Raw genomic sequence first — 11,822 nt, 5'->3', positions numbered from 1 at the left:
CATATAAACACTACCGACAGTCTAAATAACTGTGAACAGCTGTGAACGATCGGATAACAAAGCGCGCTTGAAAACTAGGCACAAACAGCGCAAGCTATGGAGCTGAGATTGTAGAGTACACCAAATTCACTGCTTTGTTTTCAACAGGAAATAAATCTGGCGTTCGATTTGAATAGGTCGAATCTGCATAGAAATCACATCAAACTTACGACCTATTCAAATCGAACGCCAGAAATACTCTAAAATGTTAATCCACATTTTACTGCAAACGAGCCTTCATCGGTTCGTTATAGAAAGTCGACATTAAAGTTTCGATATTTTCGATATAATTTGACGTTTTGAATCGATTCGATATTTTTTATATACAACAAAATCTGTATGACCTTAAGTAAATATAAACAAAGTTTCGTGAGCTGATAGTAAACATTTTTGAATTTCACGACGCGGCTTTTTATTCTTTTCGATTTTTACTGGCTCTCACAGTCTAGAGGATCAAAACGGATAGTTTCGATAGCAGTTGAACAACGTCTCGATGAACAGTGTAGTGCAGGTCTGTCAGAATAGTTTGTGCCCAATAATTTATATATGTTGTTAAAAAGTGTTAGTCGTACCAATCATATCCCGAACACTCAATGTAACAAGATTTGAACTTTTATGCATACAAGAAGCTCCAAATGTACAAAACGGCAACAGGTTTTAACGAAGAAAGGTAGACAGTGTATGTTATACAAATATGTTTTAAGTTCTATGTTAAATGTTCAATGTTGTATACCAATGTAGTTTCTATTTTAGTCCACCCTTGAAAAAGGCAAAATACAAAGTGCCGAAACGTCGGGCAGAACCCCTAGACTGTGAGAGCCAGTAAAAATCGAAAGAATTTTCCTGTCGAATCTTTACGGCTTTTTTTAATAACCTACATTATTATTTCTCTAATGGTAAACGTTTATTTCCAGGTTGCTTCAACAATTCAAAGACAATGACATCGACGACAATTAAATCAGAACCGGAACATCATGGAACTCCTTCCAAAGTTTGTCGGCTTTGTTTGAATGACGATTCACCGCTGGTCAATGTGTTCGCAAAAGAGCATCTCCATCGATGGATATCGGATTTCCTTTCGATTGCGGTAAAGTTAGGAATCTAAGGGAACTATCGCTTATTGTTCTACGATCTGTATATTTTTCAGATATCAACGAGCGATCGCATGAGTCAATCAATTTGCGCAGGCTGTCAAAAGTACCTGACGGAATTCGAAGAATTCTGGAGAAGCTGTCATGAAGTTCAAGGCATCTTACAGTCTCTGCTGGAGGGTGAAAATGACGAAGCAGGAGCGGGACTATCTGTGCAGCCAAGCCATGCACCGAAAGAATTGGAGCAGGGTGCACGCCGCGGGAATTCACCAGCGACATGGTAACAAATTGTTGAATTACTGACGACCACGGTACAGTGACTGCAGGTAACAAGGTTGCAGACATAATAGAAGCATACCTTCATTACCTTCTGGCGCTTCTCAATAAGATGCCCAATGAGCTGAGTGAAATGTTTTATATGTGCATTGATACCACAGCTTCTGAAGAAAGTTTCAGAAAAATCTTCCAGAAGATTCTAAAAAACTTCTTGATGGATAAAAATTTTCTGAATAGGACACAATCAGTGAAGTACTAGTAACTATAGTAATATAAGCTGAACTTTTGTATGGTGGGAAGGTGAATTCTCCGTTTCTACAATAAAATAGTGAAAAAATCGTAGGTAATGTGATTCCTTGCTTAATTTGATGCTGTTTGAGTAAAACTTTAGGTAACTGTGTTGTTTAAGTTACAAGAAATGGAGAAAACAATACAGTTACCCACTGGGTACTTCACTGATCGTGCCCTATTTATTATAATCTGATCTAATATGGTAATGGGATGGATGGAATGCACAAAACACTATAAGTGTATATCTTACTTATTCTCCTTGCATAATGTCCAAGCTTTGGCAGTTGCAAATCGACTGATCTTTATTATCGCACTTGTAGAGTACCTCAGGACTACTCCATAAACAAAGAGTTAATAGTTCAAACAGCACGAGAGTACGATGCGAACGTATTCCAACACGTGATAACCATAATGCCAGCGTGACACATAAAAATTCTTTTTCAGTAAAAATCCGGACAACTGTACAGAAATTCAGCAGAAAACTAAGACAAATTCGTTAGCACTGTTTGAAATAAAGGCTGAGCCATACGACGAATCCTATTTCATGACCGGAACCGAGGAAACATCTGAGCCTAAAAAATTTGAGCAGGATGCAGACCAGGCACAGTCGAGCCCCATGGATGATGATATGATTGAAACGCATGATGTGAAAATCGAAATTCATTCCGACAGTGAAGAGGCAAGCGAAGAAGAGTTGCTGGAGGAATACCAAAGCTCAGGTTCAAGTATAGTTTACAAAAAAAAGAAAAAGCGAAGAAAAAATACATTTATATGCGGTAAATGCCAGAAGAGGTGTACGAACAAGGAACACCTCCATCAACACGATGTTTTTGTACATAACCCGAAAAGTCACAAGTGCCATCCCTGTGAATTAGGATTCGTTCATAAGTAAGTTATTGTTATAAATGTTGTACTTGCTCATACAATGTCTAATCCTTCTATTCCAGGATAAATTTGATTAAGCACGAGCGCTCTCAAAAACATTTGAAAAGAGTGCGAGCATTGAAATTACCCAAAAATTACAAAAAAAATCTTCATGATGATCATGAGACAACTCACAACGAAGCACCAATAGTAAAAAATCCAGATGCAGACCACCACATAACACCTGGAGTCGTTGTTCCAGACACCAACGGAAATGCTTCTAACGACAAACCAACTCAAGCCAAAGCAGCAACTGATAGTGATCCCCAGTGGGAATGCGATATATGCCATAAATCATATTCTAGTTATGTAAATCTGTACCACCACAAAAGAACACACTTGGCACCGAAGTACTTCTGCCCGATATGTGGCAAGCCTTTTTTGAAACGGTTAGCAATCTTGATGAATTTTATCGAACAAGTTCATCAGATATAAATCAACATTTATTCTTACAGGGTTCTTATGAAACGGCACATTCACACGCATGAAATAAAGCCGAAACAAAAACCCGCTCCAAGGCGTAAACTGGACGATGAAAATGCGGACAAGCCATTCGAGTGCGACATATGCCAGAAGACTTTCCAGCTGAAAAGCACTCTGCATAATCACAAACGGAAAGTACACGCACCGCTAGCTTTCGCCTGCCGTATTTGCGATATAATGTTTAAAACCCGGTGAGTATTGTATCGAACACATGCAACTGCGGGGGAAGCTAAAACTGGTGTTCAATTTTAGGTATCATATGGAACGTCATGCACGATGTCATAATCGTATGTAAGATTTACTTTTCACGCGACTTCAGAGATGTACCTAAGAGACGCAGATTATCAAGGATTTGGATGATCGAATTTCAATTATATGCACTAAAGTTACCCCAGAAATCAGACGAAGAAGGAAACAGAAGCAACATTGGATGTGAATCGTTAGTCTCCCATATAGCTATTTTGTCCACGGTCTCTATCGTAAAACACATTTTTCAAAACAATTAACAAATCTATGGAATTGCGATTGTAAGTTGCGAAAAAAACTTTGAGTTCTGGATTGATCCAGTAATAAATATCGAACAATAATATAAAAGAGTAAATAATATTAACGCAAGCACTGGAAATTTTGGATGTGAAAAAAAAATCGAACGAATTAATCGATATTGTTCGATTTGTCCTGCAGCATTCCATTGATCTCATACCTAAACTTTTTATCAGAGTGTAAAACCGTGTAACTCAGTAAACTAGTCATTACTATAAATAAGTGATACGATTGGAGTTGGATTAGAATGTTGTGTATTTGTTTTAAATGTGCGTACAAGGTTAGTGTTTAGCAGTATGTATGCCTAATAAACTAAAAAGAATCATCAACGTCAACGTCAAAAACATGTTTTATTTCAAACTTCCTGGGATTAGTCACATTTCGTTCCCTTTTAGTAAGACGAGCCAGAGCAGCTTTTGTAGTTTTCGAGTTTAAAAACAAATGTCTAGAAATCCCGCTTCAACAGTGCATCAGAACTTCAGGCACACAATTCTCACGAAGCACGCTCTAAACAACTGTTATTTTTTTATTTTATTCTTGCTCACTTTTAATAAGCCTCAAATAAGAAGATCAGCTTTTGTTTGCGAAGAGATTTGTGCGCTCAAAATCGAAAAAAAAAAACTTCAAAAGCAAAAATGGTCAAAATATTAGTTTTTTTTTATGATTTTCACAATGTTGGACCACTATGACTATATTTTTTGATTTTTTTTTTATCGAAAGTTGACTGTTTTTCAAACATATAAACAATAACAATGTTCTTAAAGACCTTTCTGAGCTGCTTTTTTGAAAATTTCAAATTGTGTGCTCATGTACGTATGGAATGACCATGCGTCTCCATCACTTAGCCGTTTCTTTTATTTTATTATTTATTTATTTTTATATATTTACAGCCATGGGCTGCTACTGGATGAACCTCAGTTAGTGAAAAAGCAGCGAATTCACCTGCTGCAGAATGATAATCCTCCATGCATTCTGTCAAGCATTTCTTCAGAAGTTCCTTCTTCTCAGATTCCTCCTAGAGATTCATTCAGGAGTTCTTTCTGCAGTTTCTCCAGGTGTGTCTTCGGAGATTGATCTAGGAGTTCTTTCTAAAATTTCTCTATAGGTTTCTTCGAGGGACGCCCATGAGTTCCTACTGAAATTACTCCAGCAGTTTCTTCTGGTGTTCAAGCATCAGTAGGTCGGCTCCAGAGGCACGCTCTCCTCCATTTGGGAAATTTATTCCATTTTTGTTCTGGTGTTCCTCCAGGAATTAATTCTGGGAATCCTCATGAAGTTTCGTCCTGGATTCGTCAAAATGTTCCTTTAAGGATTTCCTTTTTTGAGAATTCCTCTAGCAGTGCCTTCTGGAAATTCGTCAAAAGATTCTTTTGTGATTTTTCAACGAGCTCTTTCTGAGATTCCTCAAGGAGTTTCTTGGAGGCTTTCTTGGATTCTTCCAGAAGTTTTTCGAAAATTAAACCGGGAAATTCTTGACGGACACCTCCTAGAGTTCCTTCTGGGATTTTCCAAAATTAATCAGAAGTTGCTTCTGGGATTTATACAAGAGCTTCAAAGATTCCTCCTTCTGGGAATTTCAACCGTGATTTCTTCCGGTATCCTTCCAAAAGTTCCTTCCGAAAATTATTCCTCCCTTTAATCCTTTAAGGATTACTTCAAAAAAATTCTGGAATTTTTCATGTGAAGGACTGAAGGGAATCATATCTTATTTCAACGTTTGGAATTCAAGCATTTCTAATCACTTTTGTTTTAAAAAATCGTGATGTTCCTTCGTACCCCTCTGGTGGGCCGTCACATTTTCAAAAGGGTCAAAATTATAAAAGTTTCAACAGCACGAATCGAAAGATATTTTTTGCATGCCTAACACTTAAAAAAAAGTGTAGAATTAGCTTTAAGTTAAAATACACATGAATAAAAACAAAAAAAAAAGTTTGAAAAAAGATATGCTGTGTTGAAACTAGTGTAATCCATTGTTAGATTTAGGTTATAATTTTTTTGGCTTAGGGTGGCCGTCTTATTCTATCTTCCCCCAGCATTAGCATGATGCTGGCAGTAGTAGCCAACGTTAAAGATTATTTTTTGTATTCTTTTTTTCAAATTCTACGGAGATTTCTGCAATTCCGGAGTTCCATCAATGAGCGTAAGATTTTTTCTAAGATAGGTATATGTCGATTTTTTAACATATTTTTTTAGGAATTGAACCAAGTAATCCTTTAGGAATTAGGTAAAGTTTGTTTAATCGTTTTCTTAAAAAAAAAACAAATATTTCTTGGAAGATAATTTGTATTCAAGAATCTTCTAAGCGGTAAATGCATGAATGTCATTAAGTATTTCTTAGTGGAGATGAACCAGCCTCGGGCCGAAAATCTCCCTAACATGTAAAGCTAATAATAATAAAAAGTATTTCTCTAAGCACTCTTCCATGAATTCTTACATTGTTGTCTCCGTGTATGTTTTCAAAATTACTTCAGACTACATACTTCAAAAGATTCTTGCACAGGCACCATCGAGTGCTTCTCGAAACATTTGTTCAGGAAGTCCACCAGGGATTCTATCAATCTATCTCTATCTATCTTATATCTCTCACTGAGGGTTTATGTAGAAGATTATCCATGGAATTCTTTAAAAAATTCCAGGAAAAAAAATGCTACAAAAAATCTCCAATGATTCTTTTGGAACCAGATATTCTTCCAAAAAATTACATCGGAATCCCGCCCGAGGAAGAGAAGTCCTTCAAGATTTTCTTCATATATTCCTCCTCTTTCAGGAGATCCCCCGAATTACCTTTGATGATTTTTCTACAGAAGTTCAGTATTTCTCCATAGATTCTTCAAGGATTTCTCAATTATTCCTTTACATAAGCCTTTCAGAAATTTCTCCAAAAAATATCTTGTCATTTCCTTACGCATTCGATCTTGGCGTTCTTTTGAAGATTTCTTAAAAAAATTCCAAGGATTCCTCCAAAAATTACTGCAACGCTTTTTTTCGAAAACATTCTCCAAAGATTCTTCAAGGAGGTTTTATTAAGAGATTCATCCTAGAATTCCTCCAGAAAATTTCCAAGGAATCTATCGGATATTTTTTTAATCTCCAAGAATTACTATAGAAGTTCCTCTAAGAAAATTTTCAGAGAAACTTCTGTGGGAGTTCCGTACGAAGTCTTTCGAAAAATCCTTCTGGAGTTCCTCCCAACGAATTCATTAATATCCATCAACTGTAGGAGTTTTCCCTAGGATTCATTCAGCAAGTTTTGCAAGCATTCCTCTGGGAACTCTTCTAAAAATTTACTTTTACAATTTTTGATAAGGCTCCTTCAAAATTCTTTCGGGAATCTTTTTGAAAAATTCATTCTTATTTTCCATCAAACATCTTAGTCAAGAGTTTCACCAACATTTATTAATGATTCTTCTTGAAATTCCTCCAAAAAATTGTAGAAAAAAATCTTTGAGAATTCCTAGTAGGATCAACATACTCTTAGTAATCTTACAATTTCAAATTTATCATATTCGAAAACAAAGCGAGTACGGCACCGATGTTTACGTAATTTATATTATCATTCGTGCTCAGTTCTAACAAAAATTCAAAAATAGAATACAAAATTAAAAGCACTTCATTCCTTTGTTTTGAGTAGGATGAAAATTGGAGCGTATATGCTTTAAATAGTGAAGGAACAGATACCCTATCTAATCAAATCCAACAATTTTTGCAGAAGTTTCTACAATGATGCCTCCTAAGACTGGTTCGCCACTTTCTGCAGGATTTTTTTTAAGAATGCCTAGAAGTTCATTTTCATTTATTTAGTATTACATCAAATTCAACTACCATTTTTTTTTCCTTTATTTACAGATCAACTACCATTTTTTCCTTTATTTAATATTCATCAAATTCAAGATAAAACTGAATCAACAATATTTCTCCATAATACACGGTTCGTGGCTGCCGTTCTCCATCCACGCCCATTGCTGGCCAAGTCACGCTCCACCTGGTCCGCCCATCGTGCTCTCTGCGCTCCACGCCTTCTTGTGCCAACCGGATCAGTTGCAAGCATCAGCTTTGGAGGGTTGTTGTCCGGCATTCTTGCAACATGCTCTGCCCACCGTATCCTTCCGGCTTTGGCCACCTTCTGGATGCTGGGTTCGCCGTAAAGTGCAGCGAGCTCGTGGTTCATTCTTCTCCGTCTATGGTAATGCCTAGAAGTATTCAAGGCCAAAAATTCATAGAGGATATCTGAAAGATGTCCAACAGCTACTGGCCCCGCTCCCGCAAGGACCGTACAATGCAGCTGGGATATAGTAGTACTGACGGCGGTGATATTGATTCACAACTCGACGCGGCGGAGTTCTGACTTAGACTGACATTATATTATCTTGAATTTTACAGAGTTTGATTGTTTATTTAATTCCACTGGTGCCGTGTGCACCGATCCGAGACGTCCTTCTTGGTGCCGGGTGCACCAAAATTGTTGACTCGGCGGGCGTCGGGTGACGCCCGCTTAGACGTTTAGCTGGTTCCTCCTCGTCGCCGCTTCCAGTGATTTCAAGCGGTTCATGTTTCGCCGCCACCGCCAGACGATGAGAACGATAACGGCCACTAGGACAAGCCGCCGTCCATGGAATAAGAAATCACATCGTGCGTTGTGATATTGCTGTGTTCAAACGTTTCCTCCCTTCCAAATGGCCACATTGTGATACTTTGTAGCCGCGCTGGTTGATAGAGAATGATACTGTACGGTTGTCGTACGATCGAGGCGGACCCGTTCGGTCCGCTCGGTGCGCATTTCAAGCTGACGATGCGCCTTCAGCTCGGTGCCATGTGGGGTCCGCCGGGACCTTCCTGTGGGGCCAAGACTTGCCGACGAGTGCTCTCTTTGAGGGGCACATTTTCTGCTGCGTTGGGAGTTCTTGGTGAGAACTCCGTCGCCTTAATTTTTGTTAATGCTGATGGCTCGATCAAAGTGCAGCCATGAACCCTGGGCGATGATAGGGTGACCACCCATTCCTACTTCGATCACATCCAATATCCTTCGGGAATTTTTTAGGAATCTCTTCAAGAATTCCAACGGGAATTTTTCCGAGGATTTCTTGAATATTTCTCCAAAAATTTTTTTTTTAAATTATCAAAATATTCTTTCCGAATTTCTTCTATGTGAGATATGTGATATGTTTAGAAAAACGTTTTCTCTGTTCAAAATATACACCACGTACCAATATTTGATCTTATAGGTGACTCCGCAAAAAAAGTGCCGTGGCGCAGCATATGTTGAATGCATCTCCTTTGTAAGGTGAAGATATGACGAATAGTATTGGGCAAGTATAGCTGAGACATCGATTTTTGTGAATCGATTCGAATCGGCCAGCAGAATCGATTTACCGATTCAATCAGAAGTTTTGAATCGATGTTTTCCACATCGATTCGATATTTTAAAATGTTGCAAAGCCATAAAATGATCCGTTTGCTGCATGGAGTACAAGTTCATGGGATGATTTATTCGTCAAAAATTGAGATTATACATCGAACCAGGGGCCCATATAGCCGAGGCGGTAAACGCACGGGTATTCAGCATGACCATGCTGAGGGTGACGGGTTCGATTCCCGGTCGGTCCAGGATCTTTTCGTAAAGGAAATTTCCTTGACTTCCTTGGGCATAGAGTATCTTCGTGCCTGCCACACGATATACACATGCAAAATGGTCATTGGCAGAGGAAGCTCTCAGTTAATAACTGTGGAAGTGCTCATAGAACACTAAGCTGAGAAGCAGGCTTTGTCCCAGTGAGGACGTTACGCCAAGAAGAGAGAGAGAGACATCGAACCGTCTCTGGAGGAATTCATGGATAAATCCGTGGAGGAATTCCTAATGAAGCAATTTCTGTGGGAACCTCAGGAGGAATGCCTGGAGGATCTTCTGGACAAATTCCTGGCGGAACTCCAAGAGAAATTCCTAGAGGAATTCTTGAAGAAATCCCTGAATGAATCCCTGGAGGAATCTCTAGAAGAATTAGAGGAATCCCTGAAGAAATTTCTGAAGAAATTCCTAGAGGAATTCCCCGAGAACTATTTCTGGACAAATTTGTGGAGGAATTTCTAAAGGAATCTCTGGAAGAATCCTAACAGGAACCTCTGGTAAAATTTCTGAAAAAATCCTAGAGGAATTACCGGACGAATCCCTGTCAGATTTTTTAAAGGAACCCATTCCCAGAGGAATCCTGGAGGATTTTTTGGAGGAATTCCTTGAGGAACTCGTGGAGGAATCCCAGCATCAATTTCTAAGGAAAATCTCTGAAATTCCAGAGGAAATCCTATAAAGAGTATGCAGAGGAACATTTAGAGCAATCACTGTAGCAGTTCCTGAAGGAGTTCCCGAAGAAACCCCAGGACGTAGCTTTAAAGCTACGAAGCTAAGAAGATTTCCTAAGGGAATCTTCAAGCAGTTCCTGGAAAAGTCTTAGATTAATTCATGGAGGAGTTTCTGGAAGAATTCTGGGAGGAATTTCTGATGGAATCCCAAGAAGAGTTTTCGGTGGCATTTTCAAAATAATCCTGGAAGTTGATCCCAAAAGAATCACAGAAGAAATTCCCAGGGTAATCCCTGGGGGAATCTTGGAGAAACCTGTGAAGAAACCCCATGATGAAGAATTCTTTAAAAATCTCACGAGAGCTTTCCTAGCGAATTCATGTAAGATTTTCTGTGGAAGTCCCTGCATAAAAATTTGAAGAAATCCATGTCTGCAGTAATTTCTGCACGAAATATTGAAGGAATACTTGGACGGATTCCTAATGGTTTTTGTACAATTTTTTAAAGAAATTCCTGTATTGATATTTGAATAATGTCAAGTAAAATTTTCTGACAGAATTTCTGGAAGACATTCCTGCAGAAATATTTCTAATAATTCCATATGGAATTATTGGAGCAATTTCTAGCGGAATTTTGAAAGGAATATATGTAGAAATTCTTGAAGAAATCTCTGAAGGAATATTTGCAAAAATACCTTAAAGGATCTCTGGAAAAATTCTTGAAGGGAACCTCGAAAACAGCACTTGAACAATCACTGAAGGAACCTTTGAAGATATCCCAGCACAGATCCACGAAGAAATGTGTGGGTGAATCCCTTGATGAATTCTTAAAGGAATTTCTAGATGAATTCAAGATGGAATCACTGCAGCAAGCTATGAAAAAATCCTGGAGGAATTGTTTACACTCATATAGTTTACGAAACTAGAAACAAATTTAAACAGTCATTTTGATTCCTCAAAACTTCAGTGCATATTTGCATATTTACATATCTGGCGCCCATGCCGCTTAAAAGTAATCTCAAGTCAGAACCCGCCCCCCCAAGGTAAATATACCAGCTACGCCAATGATTTTTGAAACGAAAGAAAAATCGAATGTAAAAAATCGATGCGATCGATTTTGTGGGGTTTCAACATCGATTTTTTAGATTAGGGGAGACTGGGGAGACTTGATCCCTTTTTCTTAATTTACCTGAAACTTTAAGAAAAAACACAAAACTAGATCCGATTTCCGTACAAAATGGCAGGTAAACATCTATTGCAAGTTAATACACAACAGAAGGCCTTTAAATTATTGTTAAAGTTTTCAAAACTGTGTTTTTATGGAGGCATGTCTTATGATGTATTTAAAAAAAATGGGTGACACTTGATCCCCCTTTGAGCACATGGTTTATTTAAAGGGAAAATAATCCCAGAGTCTTCCTATTCATTTTCTTTTCGAGTTTTCTTGTATTTTCGATGAATATGGAGTGTTTGAAATTGTAAGATTTCCTTAATTTTTAAGGATATGCCGTATTTTCAAAATGGGGAGACTTGATCCCCCTTTTCTTGGTTTGTACTAAAGCTATAATTATCTGACACATTTTATCGTTGAAAAGACTAGAATTCCAAGTAAATAGAGGCTTCCGAATAGAATTTTATTTTTCACATGTATAATGTGTGTGTAATCCTCGAGGGATCAAGTCTCCCCATGTCACTGTTATGTATACTAAGCTGAAATAATTAAAATATGTTAACAACAGCCTTATTTGGATAAATAAGTTTGAAAGTATTTTATTTAAACTATGTGCTGTAAAATTTTGACACGATTTGGTACAATTTTCACAAAGTTATTGATATTTTTCGGAATCGCCTAAAAGATTTCTGAAGGACTGAAAACAAACCATC

The 11,822-nt window shown here is 37.9% G+C and overlaps 1 protein-coding gene across 3 annotated transcripts; it reads left to right on the top strand.

Annotated features, from left to right (window-relative positions):
- The first annotated feature begins 414 nt into the window (after positions 1-414).
- LOC115258001 (zinc finger protein 691-like) lies at positions 415-4,005 on the top strand. 3 transcript variants are annotated; one of them, XM_062849016.1, is made up of 8 exons: positions 415-709; positions 793-830; positions 954-1,126; positions 1,187-1,410; positions 2,142-2,585; positions 2,645-3,010; positions 3,077-3,295; positions 3,357-4,005. In XM_062849016.1, the coding sequence occupies exons 1-8, from the start codon at positions 675-677 to the stop codon at positions 3,397-3,399; spliced, it is 1,542 nt and encodes a 513-aa protein (XP_062705000.1). In that variant the 5' UTR covers positions 415-674; the 3' UTR covers positions 3,400-4,005. The 3 variants fall into 3 exon arrangements, with proteins under 3 accessions (XP_062705000.1, XP_029713857.2, XP_062705001.1); XM_062849017.1 differs by having other exon boundaries at positions 417-718; positions 3,357-4,004; XM_029857997.2 differs by lacking the exon at positions 793-830 and having other exon boundaries at positions 416-709.
- Positions 4,006-11,822: the final 7,817 nt, after the last annotated feature.

This window comes from Aedes albopictus, chromosome 2 (genome assembly GCF_035046485.1).
Source record: "Aedes albopictus strain Foshan chromosome 2, AalbF5, whole genome shotgun sequence".
In the NCBI taxonomy this organism is placed as follows: Eukaryota; Metazoa; Arthropoda; class Insecta; order Diptera; family Culicidae; genus Aedes; species Aedes albopictus.
The sequence above is the reverse complement of the archived record's forward strand: the minus strand, read 5'-3'. Positions and strand labels throughout refer to the sequence as shown.

What these genes read in the sequence shown, in the direction of transcription:
- LOC115258001 (XM_062849016.1), top strand. Translation starts at nt 675, where the DNA reads ATGTACAAAACGGCAACAGGTTTTAACGAAGAAAG. An exon ending in ACAGGTTTTAACGAAGAAAG is followed by an intron (nt 710 to 792) that starts GTAGACAGTGTA and finishes TTTCTATTTTAG; the next exon opens with TCCACCCTTGAAAAAGGCAA. An exon ending in AAAATACAAAGTGCCGAAAC is followed by an intron (nt 831 to 953) that starts GTCGGGCAGAAC and finishes GTTTATTTCCAG; the next exon opens with GTTGCTTCAACAATTCAAAG.